At 44.8% G+C, this 12,151-nt stretch overlaps 4 protein-coding genes across 4 annotated transcripts; 2 read left to right on the plus strand and 2 right to left on the minus strand.

The window, feature by feature from the left end:
• The first annotated feature begins 57 nt into the window (after nucleotides 1-57).
• Nucleotides 58-1,155, plus strand: BYT42DRAFT_579588 (calponin homology domain-containing protein). The gene is made up of 6 exons (XM_051569413.1): nucleotides 58-98; nucleotides 159-297; nucleotides 363-426; nucleotides 489-593; nucleotides 651-827; nucleotides 896-1,155. Exons 1-6 carry the CDS (start codon nucleotides 71-73, stop codon nucleotides 959-961), a joined length of 579 nt encoding a protein of 192 aa, XP_051421336.1. The 5' UTR covers nucleotides 58-70; the 3' UTR covers nucleotides 962-1,155.
• A 3-nt stretch (nucleotides 1,156-1,158) lies between these two features.
• Nucleotides 1,159-3,492, plus strand: BYT42DRAFT_579593 (beta-lactamase-like protein). Its single transcript, XM_051569414.1, has 4 exons — nucleotides 1,159-1,239; nucleotides 1,295-1,360; nucleotides 1,418-1,436; nucleotides 1,505-3,492. Exons 1-4 carry the CDS (start codon nucleotides 1,209-1,211, stop codon nucleotides 3,288-3,290), a joined length of 1,902 nt encoding a protein of 633 aa, XP_051421337.1. The 5' UTR covers nucleotides 1,159-1,208; the 3' UTR covers nucleotides 3,291-3,492.
• Nucleotides 3,493-3,529: 37 nt separating this feature from the next.
• On the minus strand, nucleotides 3,530-7,618 carry BYT42DRAFT_579594 (uncharacterized protein). The gene is made up of 7 exons (XM_051569415.1): nucleotides 7,421-7,618; nucleotides 7,228-7,356; nucleotides 6,592-7,165; nucleotides 6,365-6,514; nucleotides 5,996-6,299; nucleotides 5,484-5,924; nucleotides 3,530-5,415 (listed from the first exon to the last, which is right to left on the minus strand). The coding sequence occupies exons 1-7, from the start codon at nucleotides 7,462-7,464 to the stop codon at nucleotides 3,650-3,652; spliced, it is 3,408 nt and encodes a 1,135-aa protein (XP_051421338.1). The 5' UTR covers nucleotides 7,465-7,618; the 3' UTR covers nucleotides 3,530-3,649.
• A 1,967-nt stretch (nucleotides 7,619-9,585) lies between these two features.
• BYT42DRAFT_548179 (FAD binding domain-containing protein) lies at nucleotides 9,586-11,828 on the minus strand (the record flags this gene model as incomplete). The annotated part of the gene is made up of 5 exons (XM_051565997.1): nucleotides 9,586-9,710; nucleotides 9,776-10,322; nucleotides 10,398-10,947; nucleotides 11,030-11,578; nucleotides 11,707-11,828. The coding sequence occupies 5 exons, from the start codon at nucleotides 11,826-11,828 to the stop codon at nucleotides 9,586-9,588; spliced, it is 1,893 nt and encodes a 630-aa protein (XP_051421339.1).
• Nucleotides 11,829-12,151: the final 323 nt, after the last annotated feature.

The following is a 12,151-nucleotide window of genomic DNA, read 5'->3' on the forward strand; positions in this document are numbered from 1 at the left end:
TCTGCGGAATTAAAAAAGTCCGTGAAAATAAAAGATAGAATGTCGATTTTTTGACCGATTTGGACAAACCATGAGCACTCTATACGGCCTTGATAAAGGTTATTATGCGAAAGCACCATTTGATAGCAACCGGAAATACTAACTCCATTGCATCGTAGAAATTCAAGAGAAACTTGATTCCAAGTACTCTGTAGCACGTGAACAGGAAGCTCGCGAATGGATAGAAAGCACCATTGGTGAACCATTGCCCAGCGATGACTTTCACGAAAGCTTGAAAGACGGGGTCGTTCTTTGCAAGTAAATTGAGAGCAATTCAGACAATGTAGGCCGACAGGCTCGGAAGCTGATCTGCTTTTGAATAGAGTGATCGGGAAACTCGTTCCCGGTCAGGGTAAATACAAAGAGTCCCGCATGCCCTTCATACAGGTAATGGCAGTGGCCCCACCTTATAACTGACTGAACAATCAACTGATTTTTGATTGCTGTAGATGGAAAATATTGCCAAGTTCCTTGCTGGCGCTGAGGCGTTAGGGGTTCCAAAGCATAACTTATTCCAGACGGTCGATCTTTACGAGAAGAAGAACATGCTGCAGGTAATAAGCCGGAGGCTCATTGTATGCGTCATTCTTTTTATACTGACTCTACATAAGGTCGTCGATGCTATCTTTGCTATATCACGGTATGGCTACAAAGCTGGCACTTGCAATACATTTCTTGGACCCAAGCTCGCAGAAAAGAACGAGCAGAACTTTAGTCGTGAACAACTGAATGCAAGCAATGCTGTCTTCAACACTTACCAATATGGATATAACAAAGGCGCTAATCAGGTAAAATGATTGATAACATTCAGTGAATGTTTGAAGTGCATCGTGTGCTCATATTATTTGTCTTGTAGTCTGGCATGAGTTTCGGTGCTCGACGTGAAATTGCAGGTCGCGATCCTTATGCTCAATACAAGTAGCCAAAAATATGCTTACAGAAAGAAAAACCCAAGATTAGATTACAGTAGCATAAAACATGTTAATATTACTTGTCTATAATTGTTATCCAAGTGTCAGTGGCCAAGTTATGCAAGGCAATCTTTGCAGTCTACTGATTGTTCGTTTTCATAAGAAGCTTGAAAATATCCAGCGATTTTTCTTTTTTGAAAGGCAGACATTTCTTTTGCGTATCATTGATTTGTTACTGTTCCTTTTTCTTATGCCATAATGCCAATTCGTGTTGTTCCTCTAGGAGCCGGTAAGTTGGATTTCAAGATCCTCGTCTCTCAGTTGACCGATATATCCTTTGACAGGTCAAGACGTCGGTAGAAGCTGTATTCTGGTGACCATTGGTGGCAAGAATGTCATGCTTGACTGTGGTAAGTTGAAATTATGGTAGTGCCAAAAACTCATCAATAACCCATTTTTTCACATAGGATTTCATATGGGTTACAAGTAGGTGAATAAGACTGTGAGTGATAATAGCTCATGCTAACAAGTGGATCTTTCCTTTCTTTGCTTAGCGATGCGCGTCGTTTCCCTGATTTCAGTTACATTTCAAAGTCGGGCCAGTTTACCGATGTTCTCGATGCTGTGATCATTAGCCACTTTCACCTGGATCACTGTGGTGCTCTTCCTTACTTTACCGAAATGTGCGGTTATGACGGTCCGATCTATATGACCCATCCTACTAAAGCCATTGCTCCAATTTTATTGGAGGATTATCGAAAAATCACCGTGGATCGTAAGGGAGAGACCAACTTCTTTACATCGGAAATGATCAAACGCTGTATGAAAAAAGTCGTGCCTATCAACCTCCACCAAACGATCCAAGTGGACGACGAATTGGAAATTAAAGCTTACTATGCTGGCCATGTCATTGGCGCAGCAATGTTTTATTTGCGTGTCGGCCAGGAGTCGTTGGTATACACGGGCGACTATAACATGACACCCGATCGTCACCTTGGATCCGCTTGGATTGATAAAATACGACCCGACGTTTTGATTACCGAAAGTACCTACGGCACAACCATTCGCGATTCGAAACGCTCCCGTGAACGCGATTTCTTAAAGAAAGTACACGACTGTGTGCAAGAAGGTGGAAAGGTTCTGATTCCGGTTTTCGCTCTCGGCCGTGCACAAGAACTGTGTATCCTTATCGAATCTTATTGGGAGCGTATGGGTCTGACCGTCCCTATCTACTTCTCAGCCGGCCTAACCGAACGTGCCACGCAGTTTTATAAACTGTTCATCAACTGGACCAACCAAAAAATTAAATCGACCTTTGCCGAACGTAACATGTTTGATTTCAAGCACATCAAGCCTTGGGATCGAGCCAACGCGGACATTCCCGGCCCCATGGTTTGCTTCGCTACGCCCGGTATGTTGAACGTCGGTACTTCGTTGGAGATCTTTAAAAAGTGGGCGCCCGATCCAAAGAATATGATTGTCATGCCAGGGTTCTGTGTCTCGGGAACCGTCGGTTATAAAGTGTTGCAAGGCTTCAAAACCATCGAGCTGGATAAGTATACGTCGGTGAAAGTGAACCTTCAGGTTCGCAATCTCTCTTTTAGTGCACACGCGGACGCCAAAGGTATCATGCAATTAATCCGTCATTGCGAACCACGAAACGTGGTGTTGGTCCATGGACAAGCGGATACCATGGACTATCTCAAAAGTAAGATCATGAAGGAATTCGGGATCCCTTGCTATAATCCTGCCAACGGTGTCACCATCACCATGCAAACCAGTGGAGCCATTCCAGCCAGGATCAGCACCGATTTACTAAAGTCATACCTTGTCAACAAGAGCGACAGTCTGTCTGAAAATGCGGGCAGTCTATCATCGCCGCAGTCATCGATACCTATTCATGCTACCGTCAAAGTAACGTGCGCACCGGAAAAGAATGCGCGGCAATCATGGTCTCAGGTAGAATTAGTGGAAACGTCCCGTTTATTCAGTTCAGAGGCGTCTCCGCAGTCGTCCGCTGGGTCACGTCGTCAACTGTTCTTTCAAGTCGAAAAAAAGTTCAATACTCGAACCTTATTACCGGACCTAGGTGGAAGATCTGCTTCTGCTGAACCTGAGGTCGTCCATCGCCGCATCATGGACTTGATTCACGTCAGTTTGATCCAGGCTTTGGGTAATCCTGACTATATTGAACGGTATCCGACCAAACTTGTTCTGCGAAACATCACTCTCAACTTTCACGAAGACGCTCCAGAAACGCTCCAGATACGATGGGAATATCAAGACGAAGATCTCGCCAGTTGCGTTCTGGGTGCCGTTAATCTCGCCCTTTCCTCATAGACAATTGAACATCGCATCGTACGCCAATCACGGTATCTCATAAATCACAAAGCACAAAAGTAAAATCATTTCAACCCACTTATTCTTTCATGTCCAATATCTCCATAAATGTCAAGCAAGTGAAGTAATAAAGTAATCCCTACTCCACATTTCACCCTCCAATTCGTGGCAGAAAGCGGCAAGGAAGCCCAATTGAGCAAAACGCTATCATTCGTGACGCATGTAGTGTGCAATGATATTCCCGTGGGCATAGAGAATTCATGAAAGAAAAAATAATGAGAAAGTTTATTGCTTTAGATAAAAAAGAATAATAGGGGAAAAAGAGGAAAGTGCATGCATGCGTTAGATTGGACCATGATTTAGTTGACACCCAAGATCTTCTTGAGCTTGAGAATGAGACCCCATTCTTCCTTGGACAAGTCGTTTCTAAAGGATTCCTTGAGGATATCAATCGATTGACGGGAGATTTTACTGTAGAATTCATCATTATCATCAAAATGACGGCCATAGGTCTTGGGGGTTTCGTGAACAGCGCATTCGATCTTCACAGCCACACCAGCACCCGCCTGGCCCTTTTTAACAATCTCGACAGGCTTGTGATTCTGTTCGATAGACGTCACAGTACCCAGTGTATGGATTTCTCGTTCTTTTGTTTCGGGATCCGTCTTCACAACGCAAATAGGCGTGCCGATTCTCAGGCTTCCTTCCATCACATCACAACCAATGATGATGGGATTCTTCTTGTTGATAATGGCACCGCGCACCATCTTCAAGACACAGGGGAATACAGCTTGTCCGGCTTGTTCTTTACGCTTCATTTCCTTCATGGCTGCGTTGTATTCCACGAAACGATCGAACAAGTGGTAAATAATGTCGGCAGTGAACACCTTGATACCCAATTCATCTGCGAGTTCTTCGGCTTCCTTTTCCACCTTGACATCGAAACATAACATGACAGCGAATTCCTTGGCCTTTTCCAACATGACACTAGCTTTCACAACGTCCTTCTTGTGCACAGGACCAATGTTGATACCGGCAACAGGGATCTTGGAAGTACGCAAAAACTCGAGCAAAGCTTCGAGAGCACCCAGAGTAGAAGCTTGCACCCACACACCGTGACCCGTGCGATCGATCGAGGTCATCAAGTTTGTCAAATCGGACATCACCTCTTCCTTGAGATCATCTTCGTCATCATCCGGACCGCACACAAGCAAACGAGAACCAGCAATGGCCTTTTCAAGATCAGGAGCTGAGATCTTGATACCGAGAGCAGCTTTGACAGATTTATGATGGACGTATTGCGACTTGACACGCAATTCACGAAGAGGTTGAGGAGTCAGCAACGCTCTGACTTGAGTGACAATGGGACCGTTCAAACCGCACACCACGATCTTGTCACCTTCGTGCAACCAACCGTTCACAAGAACCACATCGATAGTGGTACCCAAACCTTCAATGACCTTGACTTCCAGCACCGTACATTCAAGCTCAGTAATATACATAAGCTTATCACTCATACGGGTCTGGGTCAAGCTGACAAGCAAGTTGAGCATATCAGGAATACCTTCACCAGTATGAGCAGAGGTGGGCACAAGAGAAACGTATTTGGCGAAATTCTTGTTCTTGTAGTAAACTTGGGCGTTAAGACCCTGTTCGGCAAAGGCGACCATGGTTTGTTGAAGGCGATGTTCGAATTCTTGCTGAACCGACTTCTTCTGCTTGGCAAGCGAATCTTGGAAAGAGTTATCGGGAATAGCGTTCCATTCGAAAAGACGATCAATCTTGTTCAAGGCGACAATGAAAGGCGTCTTGCGATCACGGAGCAATCGAATGGATTCAAGGGTTTGAGGTTCCAGACCGTGCATGATATCGACGACCAAGATAGCAATGTTACAAAGGGAACTACCTCTGCTTCTCAAGTTGGTGAAGGACTCGTGACCAGGTGTATCAATGACCAACAGACCAGGCACCTTGAGTTGTTCCACACGCTTGTCGCCCAAAACAGTAGTCTTCTTCTCAATGGCTTCAGCAGGGAAGTAGGTAGCACCAATCTGCTGGGTAATACCACCGGCTTCACCTTCTTGGACATTGGTCTGACGAATCTTGTCGAGCAATTTCGTTTTACCTAAGAAACCCAAAGCATTAGATCATCGAGATTTTACCTCTGATTCCAAGTAAAACCGATTTTCTTACCAGTATCGACGTGACCCAAAATACAGCAAATAGGAGAACGAAGATCATCCTTGGAACGGGCAGCCATGGCTTCTTTCTGACGTTGCAAACGACGAGCTGCCGCTTCCTCCTTCTTCTGGAGGGCAAGACGTTGAGTGGCAGTCAGTTCCTCATCCGAGCTATCTTCATCGGAACTGTCATCCTCGTCTGAGCTGTATTCATCAGAATCTTCCTCTGAATCTTCCTCGTCAGACGATTCTTCTTGTTGTTTGGTAGGAGCTTTAGCAGCAGGCTTGGGAGCGGCTTCCTTCTTGTCAGCCTTGGCGGGAGCATGTTTCTTGGGTGCTTCTTCCTCCTCTTCCTCACTGCTGTCTTCCCAATCATCCTTGACATCCTCCTCCTCGTCCTTCTTTTCCTTTTCGTCTTCAGAGCTCAAAGCAGCCTTTTCCCAATCATCCTCAGCTAGATACGAAACCCTCAGATTAGATACAATTTCATATAAGCCATTATATGCATTTTTTAGATTGACTTACATTCTTCTTCCTCTTCTTGCTTCTTCTTTGCTGCTGCTTCTTCTTCCTTGCGCTTACGTTCCTCCTCCTCTTTACGCTTCTTCTCTTCAGCCTCTTGCTTCTTCTTTTCTAATTCTTCCTTTGTAGGCTTCTTCTTCTTGCCATACACAGGTCGTTTGGGTTTAGCACCAGAATCTTCGAAGGCTTGGATCTTGACTTGACCGGATTCGATCAATTGCTGATGACGGAGTTGTGCAAGACGTTGAGCTTCCTTTTGAGCCTTGGTAAGGAGTTTACCTTCCTTACGCAATTGCTCTTTGCGTGCCTAATATATCGTCATGAGTCAATCTTTATTTTCGTAGCAACAAAAAGATGATGTTAAGTACATACCCTCTCTTTTTCTTTCTTGACACGACGAGCTTCTTCGCGAGCAGCTTCTTCCTCAGCCGCCTTGCGCTCCTCTTCCTCGATACGCAAACGCTCTTCCTCAGCCTTCTTTCGGGCCTCCTCCTCAGCTGCACGCTGGGCTTCAAGCATTTTCTGGAAAATATAAACGTAAATTAATCGACATGCTCCAAGATCAGAAGCAAATGGATAAATAATCCTGATCTACTTACACGCAAGGCAGCAACGGGTGCACCCTTCTTCTTACCCTTGCCACCAGCAGGTGCGGCTACAGGAGCTTCAACGGGTTCGGGTGCTGCCTGTTCAGCGGCCTCGAGTTTCTTCTTTTTCTTTTCTTTCTTCATCTGAGACTTGGACTTGCCACCTTCACCTCCTTCCTGAGACTCTTTGCCGTCCAAACCGAGCGCCTTGTTGAGTTCAGCATCTTCGGCTTCCTGCTGTGCCTTCTTTTCCAAAGCAGCCAAGCGCTTGGCTTCCTTTGCACGCTCCTTCTTTAAACGTTCCTTTTCTTTCTTTGTGAGCAAACGTCCACCGCCTTCTTCATCATCGTTGACAGCAGGTGAAGAAGGAGCAGGAGCTGCCTTTTTGTTCTTCTTGTTCTTCTTATTGTCGTTGACCCAATCGAGATCGTCTTCTTCATCCTGAGCAGCAGGTTCGGCAACAGGTTCCGGCGCCGCTTCCTCAGCAGGTGCCTCCTCCTCTTCCTCTTCCTCTACCGACGTCTTGTTCTTCTTCTTCTTGTTTTTCACCTTGTTCTTAGCAGCTTTGCTGACCATGGCCATCAAACTAAAGTTAGGAAAAATCAGTTAAAGCGATCCTTTTCATGCCGTGTCCATGGGGTGACCTACCCGTCATCCTCGTCTTCATTAAGATCGGCCAAAGCGGCAAAGTTGGCGGCTTTTTGTTCCAAGGTGTCCACGTCGTCCTCAACAGGAGCTGCGCCGGTCAATTCAGCATCCTCGGCAAATTCGGTGTCCCTGAGGAAATGAACGTTATTAGCGTCACATAAAAAAAGCACACGACTGCAAGTATAATACGCACCAATAATCGTCCTTTTTATTTTTGCCACCTTTCTTCTTTCCCATGTTGATTAGTCTTTGCGACGTGCAGAAGAAAACGTAAGAATAAAAAAAAAATTCAAAGCCACGCTGGTTCCGCAAGAAAAGGCGGCGGGCGGGGCTTGTGACGACATTTTCCGAACCGGGTCCCGGAGTTAAAATGCTGGATGGAGAGAGCCAATGGGGTTTGCACGATGAAATGGTCAGCCATCTTGCCGCAGCATCCTTGCCAGCTGATTCTGCCGTAGTTGGCGTTTGGATTGATTTTTTTAATATCTTTCCATACCCAAATAACCATATCCTCGATAGTATGGGAAATTAGTTGTATGGCTTTAAAATGATGGACAACCAATTTATATTATAAAGCTTTAGACAAAAGCAAAACATTGAGTGCTTGAAGACAACGCGATCGTGTCACTTCCTGTTTTTCAATGGCACTATGTTTCTTGCAGACGAACAATGACTATATCTTGGTGATACAGGTGACCAAGCTATATAAGACCAAATCTGCGTTTTTGCTATTTTGATCTACGATTGAAAAACTCTCTCTATTCTGTGCTGCGTTTTCGCTCATGCAGCATTTGGACCGCTATAAACATAGAGAAGGTTTTGTACTCTCAGTAAACTTACACATCTCTTAATAGACCAATTGAATTGAATTATTACAAAAACACCGTTTACCAAAATGTGTTTTGATCGCAGACATTTTCTTAGCAAGATCTCCTTGATTAGCCACATAGTCACGATTTGCATGAAAGCTGCAAAGGCGCCCACGACGAGCCGTAAAGGGATGACAAGCCGAAATAGAAGCAGTACAAGTACTTGACAATATCACATCTCATTTCCGAAATATCACCGCATAACTACTAGCTGATCGATATTTATTCTATCAGCATAATTTACAGCACCATACGCTTGAGTAACATACTAAGGCATAGAACAAATGTACATTTTCCCAGCTGATCCTTCTTCGTAATGATTGAACGAATGACTACGCCAAGTGCGAAAATAAAGTGGGAACCAGAAAATAAGCAGTGACGCGTTCAAAAGGCGACAACAAAAAAGAAAAAAAAAAAGATAGAAGGCGAAAAGCGAAGTGAAGCAAAAAAAAAAAAAAGAAAAAAGGCTGCCTTTTAGTCAAATGCAGCTCTATGAAAGATGATTGGCCCATTACTTTACTTTTGGCCCCCACCACTCGTCCCATTATGTTAACTTTTTTTTTTTTTTTTGGGCTTTGCGCCTTTCAGTAATAAAGTGGCCATTACAATGGGCTTTGTATCTCGACATTTATCCTAGCATTTATAGTAATGTGGAACAAAAACCATTGAAATGACCTTTCTCAACACATTTGCAGCCTTCTTGATTTCTTTTGATAAAGTATCTTCCTGCAAAACTCTACGACGGTTAACCTTATTTTTTGCCACTGCCGAGAATTGTTCTATGGAATTAAGCTCAGGAGAATAAGTAAGGAGATACACAGATTTACATCCTCAATATTCTATATGCTTTCTTATGTTTTCATGCGTATGAATGGGTGCATTACCTATGACTATACAATGAACTTTCATATACGGATGCTTGTCCATTTTATCAAGAGTTATATTTGAGAAACCGATATAGTTGCCTGCCGCCCAAAGTTGCCGCTCATTTGTACCGCCTGCGCTCATGTTTGGCGCCGTAGGTCCGGTATCAAAGTGATACATGTGTCGTGCTATGTAACACTATCAGATATTCATGCAACGCTCCCACAACAACAACGCATATCATATGTGATGTTTAGCTTTTCTTGGCGTGCAACAGTAGAAACCATAAAGTGAAAATCAGCTATTAGCCAGCTACTGCGCTTTTGCTAGTTGGGCCATTCTTGACGCACTTTCACATGCTATGCTGTAATGGGTGGTTTGCCGCTTGAATAATTCATCGTCATACTCCTATTATGTGGACGCTGGTAATGCAAGAAACATGAATTGCCAACCGTCCACCACACGTTCTCTTTACTATCGGCAATTGGATTGCACAGAATACCCTTTACATATTTTAATGAGAAGTGGAATGGTAATAATTACTTTACTTATCAAACCCTATTTTTGCATATATTTTTAGGAAATCTTTTTTGTTTTTCTTTCATGTGATTGTTTGTTGATGATCTTATTTCTTCAAGACGCCAATGATGGACTCGGGAGCGTATTTCTCAACAACATCAGGCTTGTGTAACATGTTGAATTCTTCAGTGGCATCACGACCAGCGAAAAGAAGAATAGCCTTCTTACCACCTGTAAAAAATGGAATGAATTAGAAAAAACGGCGAACCGTCAGGTGATGGGGATTGGATGCTTACCAGGATGCTCTGACAAGAAATCGGTCACGTCCAAAACTTGACCGTTCACGATAACCCAGCAGTCATCGGCTTTGTTATGCTTGGCAACCTCTTCCAAGGTGTATTCGCCCATCTTCTTTGGCTCTTCTTTGGCTTGGACTTGTTCAGGAGCCGCAGCAGAAGTGCCGGCAGGTGCGTCAGTGATCTGAGGAACAGAAGAAACTTGCTGGCCTTGCTGACCGGGCCAAGAGATTTCCAAGTTGATTCGGGGTTCGTTCTGGTTAACAACGAGGCTGATGCCAACACCGCCGTTCAAGTGCTGAGCAATGGCTCCCAAACGTTGCTGAGCTTGACCAACGCTCGAGTTGTTAACGAGCTGTTTGTAAAGATAGCGAGTAGCAGTTTGACCGGCCACGCGACCAAAGACGACGCAGCCAAGCAACGAGGAACCACCCAAACGGTTAGCACCGTGGACACCACCGCACATTTCACCGGCAGCGAACAAACCGGGCACAGGAGTACCGTTGCTGCTCTTGATCTCGGAATCGGGAGTGATCTCAACACCACCCTATAAAACCATGGTATGAATATGTGATTCTCTCGGGCAAAGACTAGAACAAATAATAAAATGCCGCAAAATTACCATGGTGTAATGCAAAACGGGTTGCATCAATGCGACGTAAAAGTAGTCGTTCATGTTGATAGGGACGTTATGGAAGAAACGCTTGCCCCAAGGATCTTTCTCCTTGCCGGCAGCAATGCGGTTGTATGTTTCAAAGGTCTGCTTGAGCTTTTCAGGGGAGCAACCAATTTCCTTGGCCAAAGCTTCACCGTTCTCGAAGCGCTTCATCAAACCACGGCCGGTGTAATGACGGCAATGCCATTCAATTTCCTTGGAAGCAGCAGTGTTTAACACCAGGCGGATAGGGAACTTGTTCTTCCACATCATTCCAGTGACGTAATCACGGTGACCAAGTTCATCACAGAAACGGCTACCCTCAGCATCCAACAAGATACCACCGCAGCCACGGAGAGCTTCAGCGGCCAAAAACTTGACCTTGGCATCGGGTTCGTTGGGATCGACCAAACCAGTAGGGTGGACCTGCACCTTTTCAAGATCGATGGTGTTGGCACCGACAGCGGCAGCCATCTTGATACCGTCACCAGTGCAGTGATCGCCGTTGGTGGTAGCGCTTAATGACAAAAAAAAAAAATTAGGAAAAAAATTAAGCAAAAGGCAGATCATTCCACGAGTTCCTTCTCTTCACAACTTACAGATCAAAGTACTCGGGACGATGCTTCTTGAGCAAGGAATCTGGACCGAAGTCAGCAGCGTAACCACCGGTAGCCAAGATAACGGGACCGTGTTCAGTGTAAGTCTTGCCATCAGCACCCTTGCCAACCAAAACGTATTCCACGCCAACGACGTTGTTAGCACTATCCTTGATCAACTTATCAACCTTGGCCTTCTTGACGATACGGACACGCTCGGGTTCCTTGACGGCCAACTCCTCAAGACCTTCCATAAGAGCGTAGGTGATGGTCATACCAGGGAATTGTTCCTTACCACGGTGAGTACGAGGGAAGGAGTGACCACCCAAACGGGAGACCAAGGACAGATCCAGTTCGAATTTGTCCTGGAGCCATTCAACAGCAGAGGAGGATCGACCAGTCAAGACCTTGATCAAGTCAGGACGAGCCAAGTCACGTGCGGACTTCAAGGTGTCCTGGTAAAACTGCTCCACAGAGTCCTTGATGTCAAGTGCGACCTGAGTGCGCGTAAGAGCACCGTTGATACCCGATGTAGCCTTTGTAGAGTTGCCGCTATGGTGATACAAAGATACATGTTAAGAGATGCCATGAAAAAAATTTAAGAGATTGGACCAAACTCTTATCATGTCGGATTTTGGTACAATATGTCAATCAGTGATTGATTATCAGGATCAGCTTACCCGAAAAAGGCATTCTTATCAAGCAACAAAACGTTGCCTCCTTGTTCATACACGGTGTGTGCAGCAGCAAGGCCAGAAAGACCGCCGCCTACGACAATGATTTGGTTTTTAAGCGATGCCATGACAAGTTTAATGAAGAAAAATCAGTCAGAGATGGGGGGGGGGAGAGTTGGATTGGGTTGACAGTGAAAAAAAAAGAAGAGAAGAAAAAGAAGTTAAAAAAAAGAAGCAGAAAAAGGTGAGAATGAAAAATGGTGAGCTGCATCAAAAACCATTTAATTCACGCGGAAGCATCGCCAACCTTGTTTGTGACGCGGAAAACGCTCAACTCGTCAAAAGTCACCTGTTCAATTTTTTTTCTCATTCATGTGCCTCTCCCACACTAATATCCACATGCCAAAACAACACAAGTAGACGCTGTACTTGACAGAGTATACAGGCAAGA

The sequence above is a fragment of the Radiomyces spectabilis genome, assembly GCF_025331425.1.
Source record: "Radiomyces spectabilis strain NRRL 2753 chromosome Unknown BYT42scaffold_10, whole genome shotgun sequence".
NCBI classification, from domain to species: domain Eukaryota; kingdom Fungi; phylum Mucoromycota; class Mucoromycetes; order Mucorales; family Radiomycetaceae; genus Radiomyces; species Radiomyces spectabilis.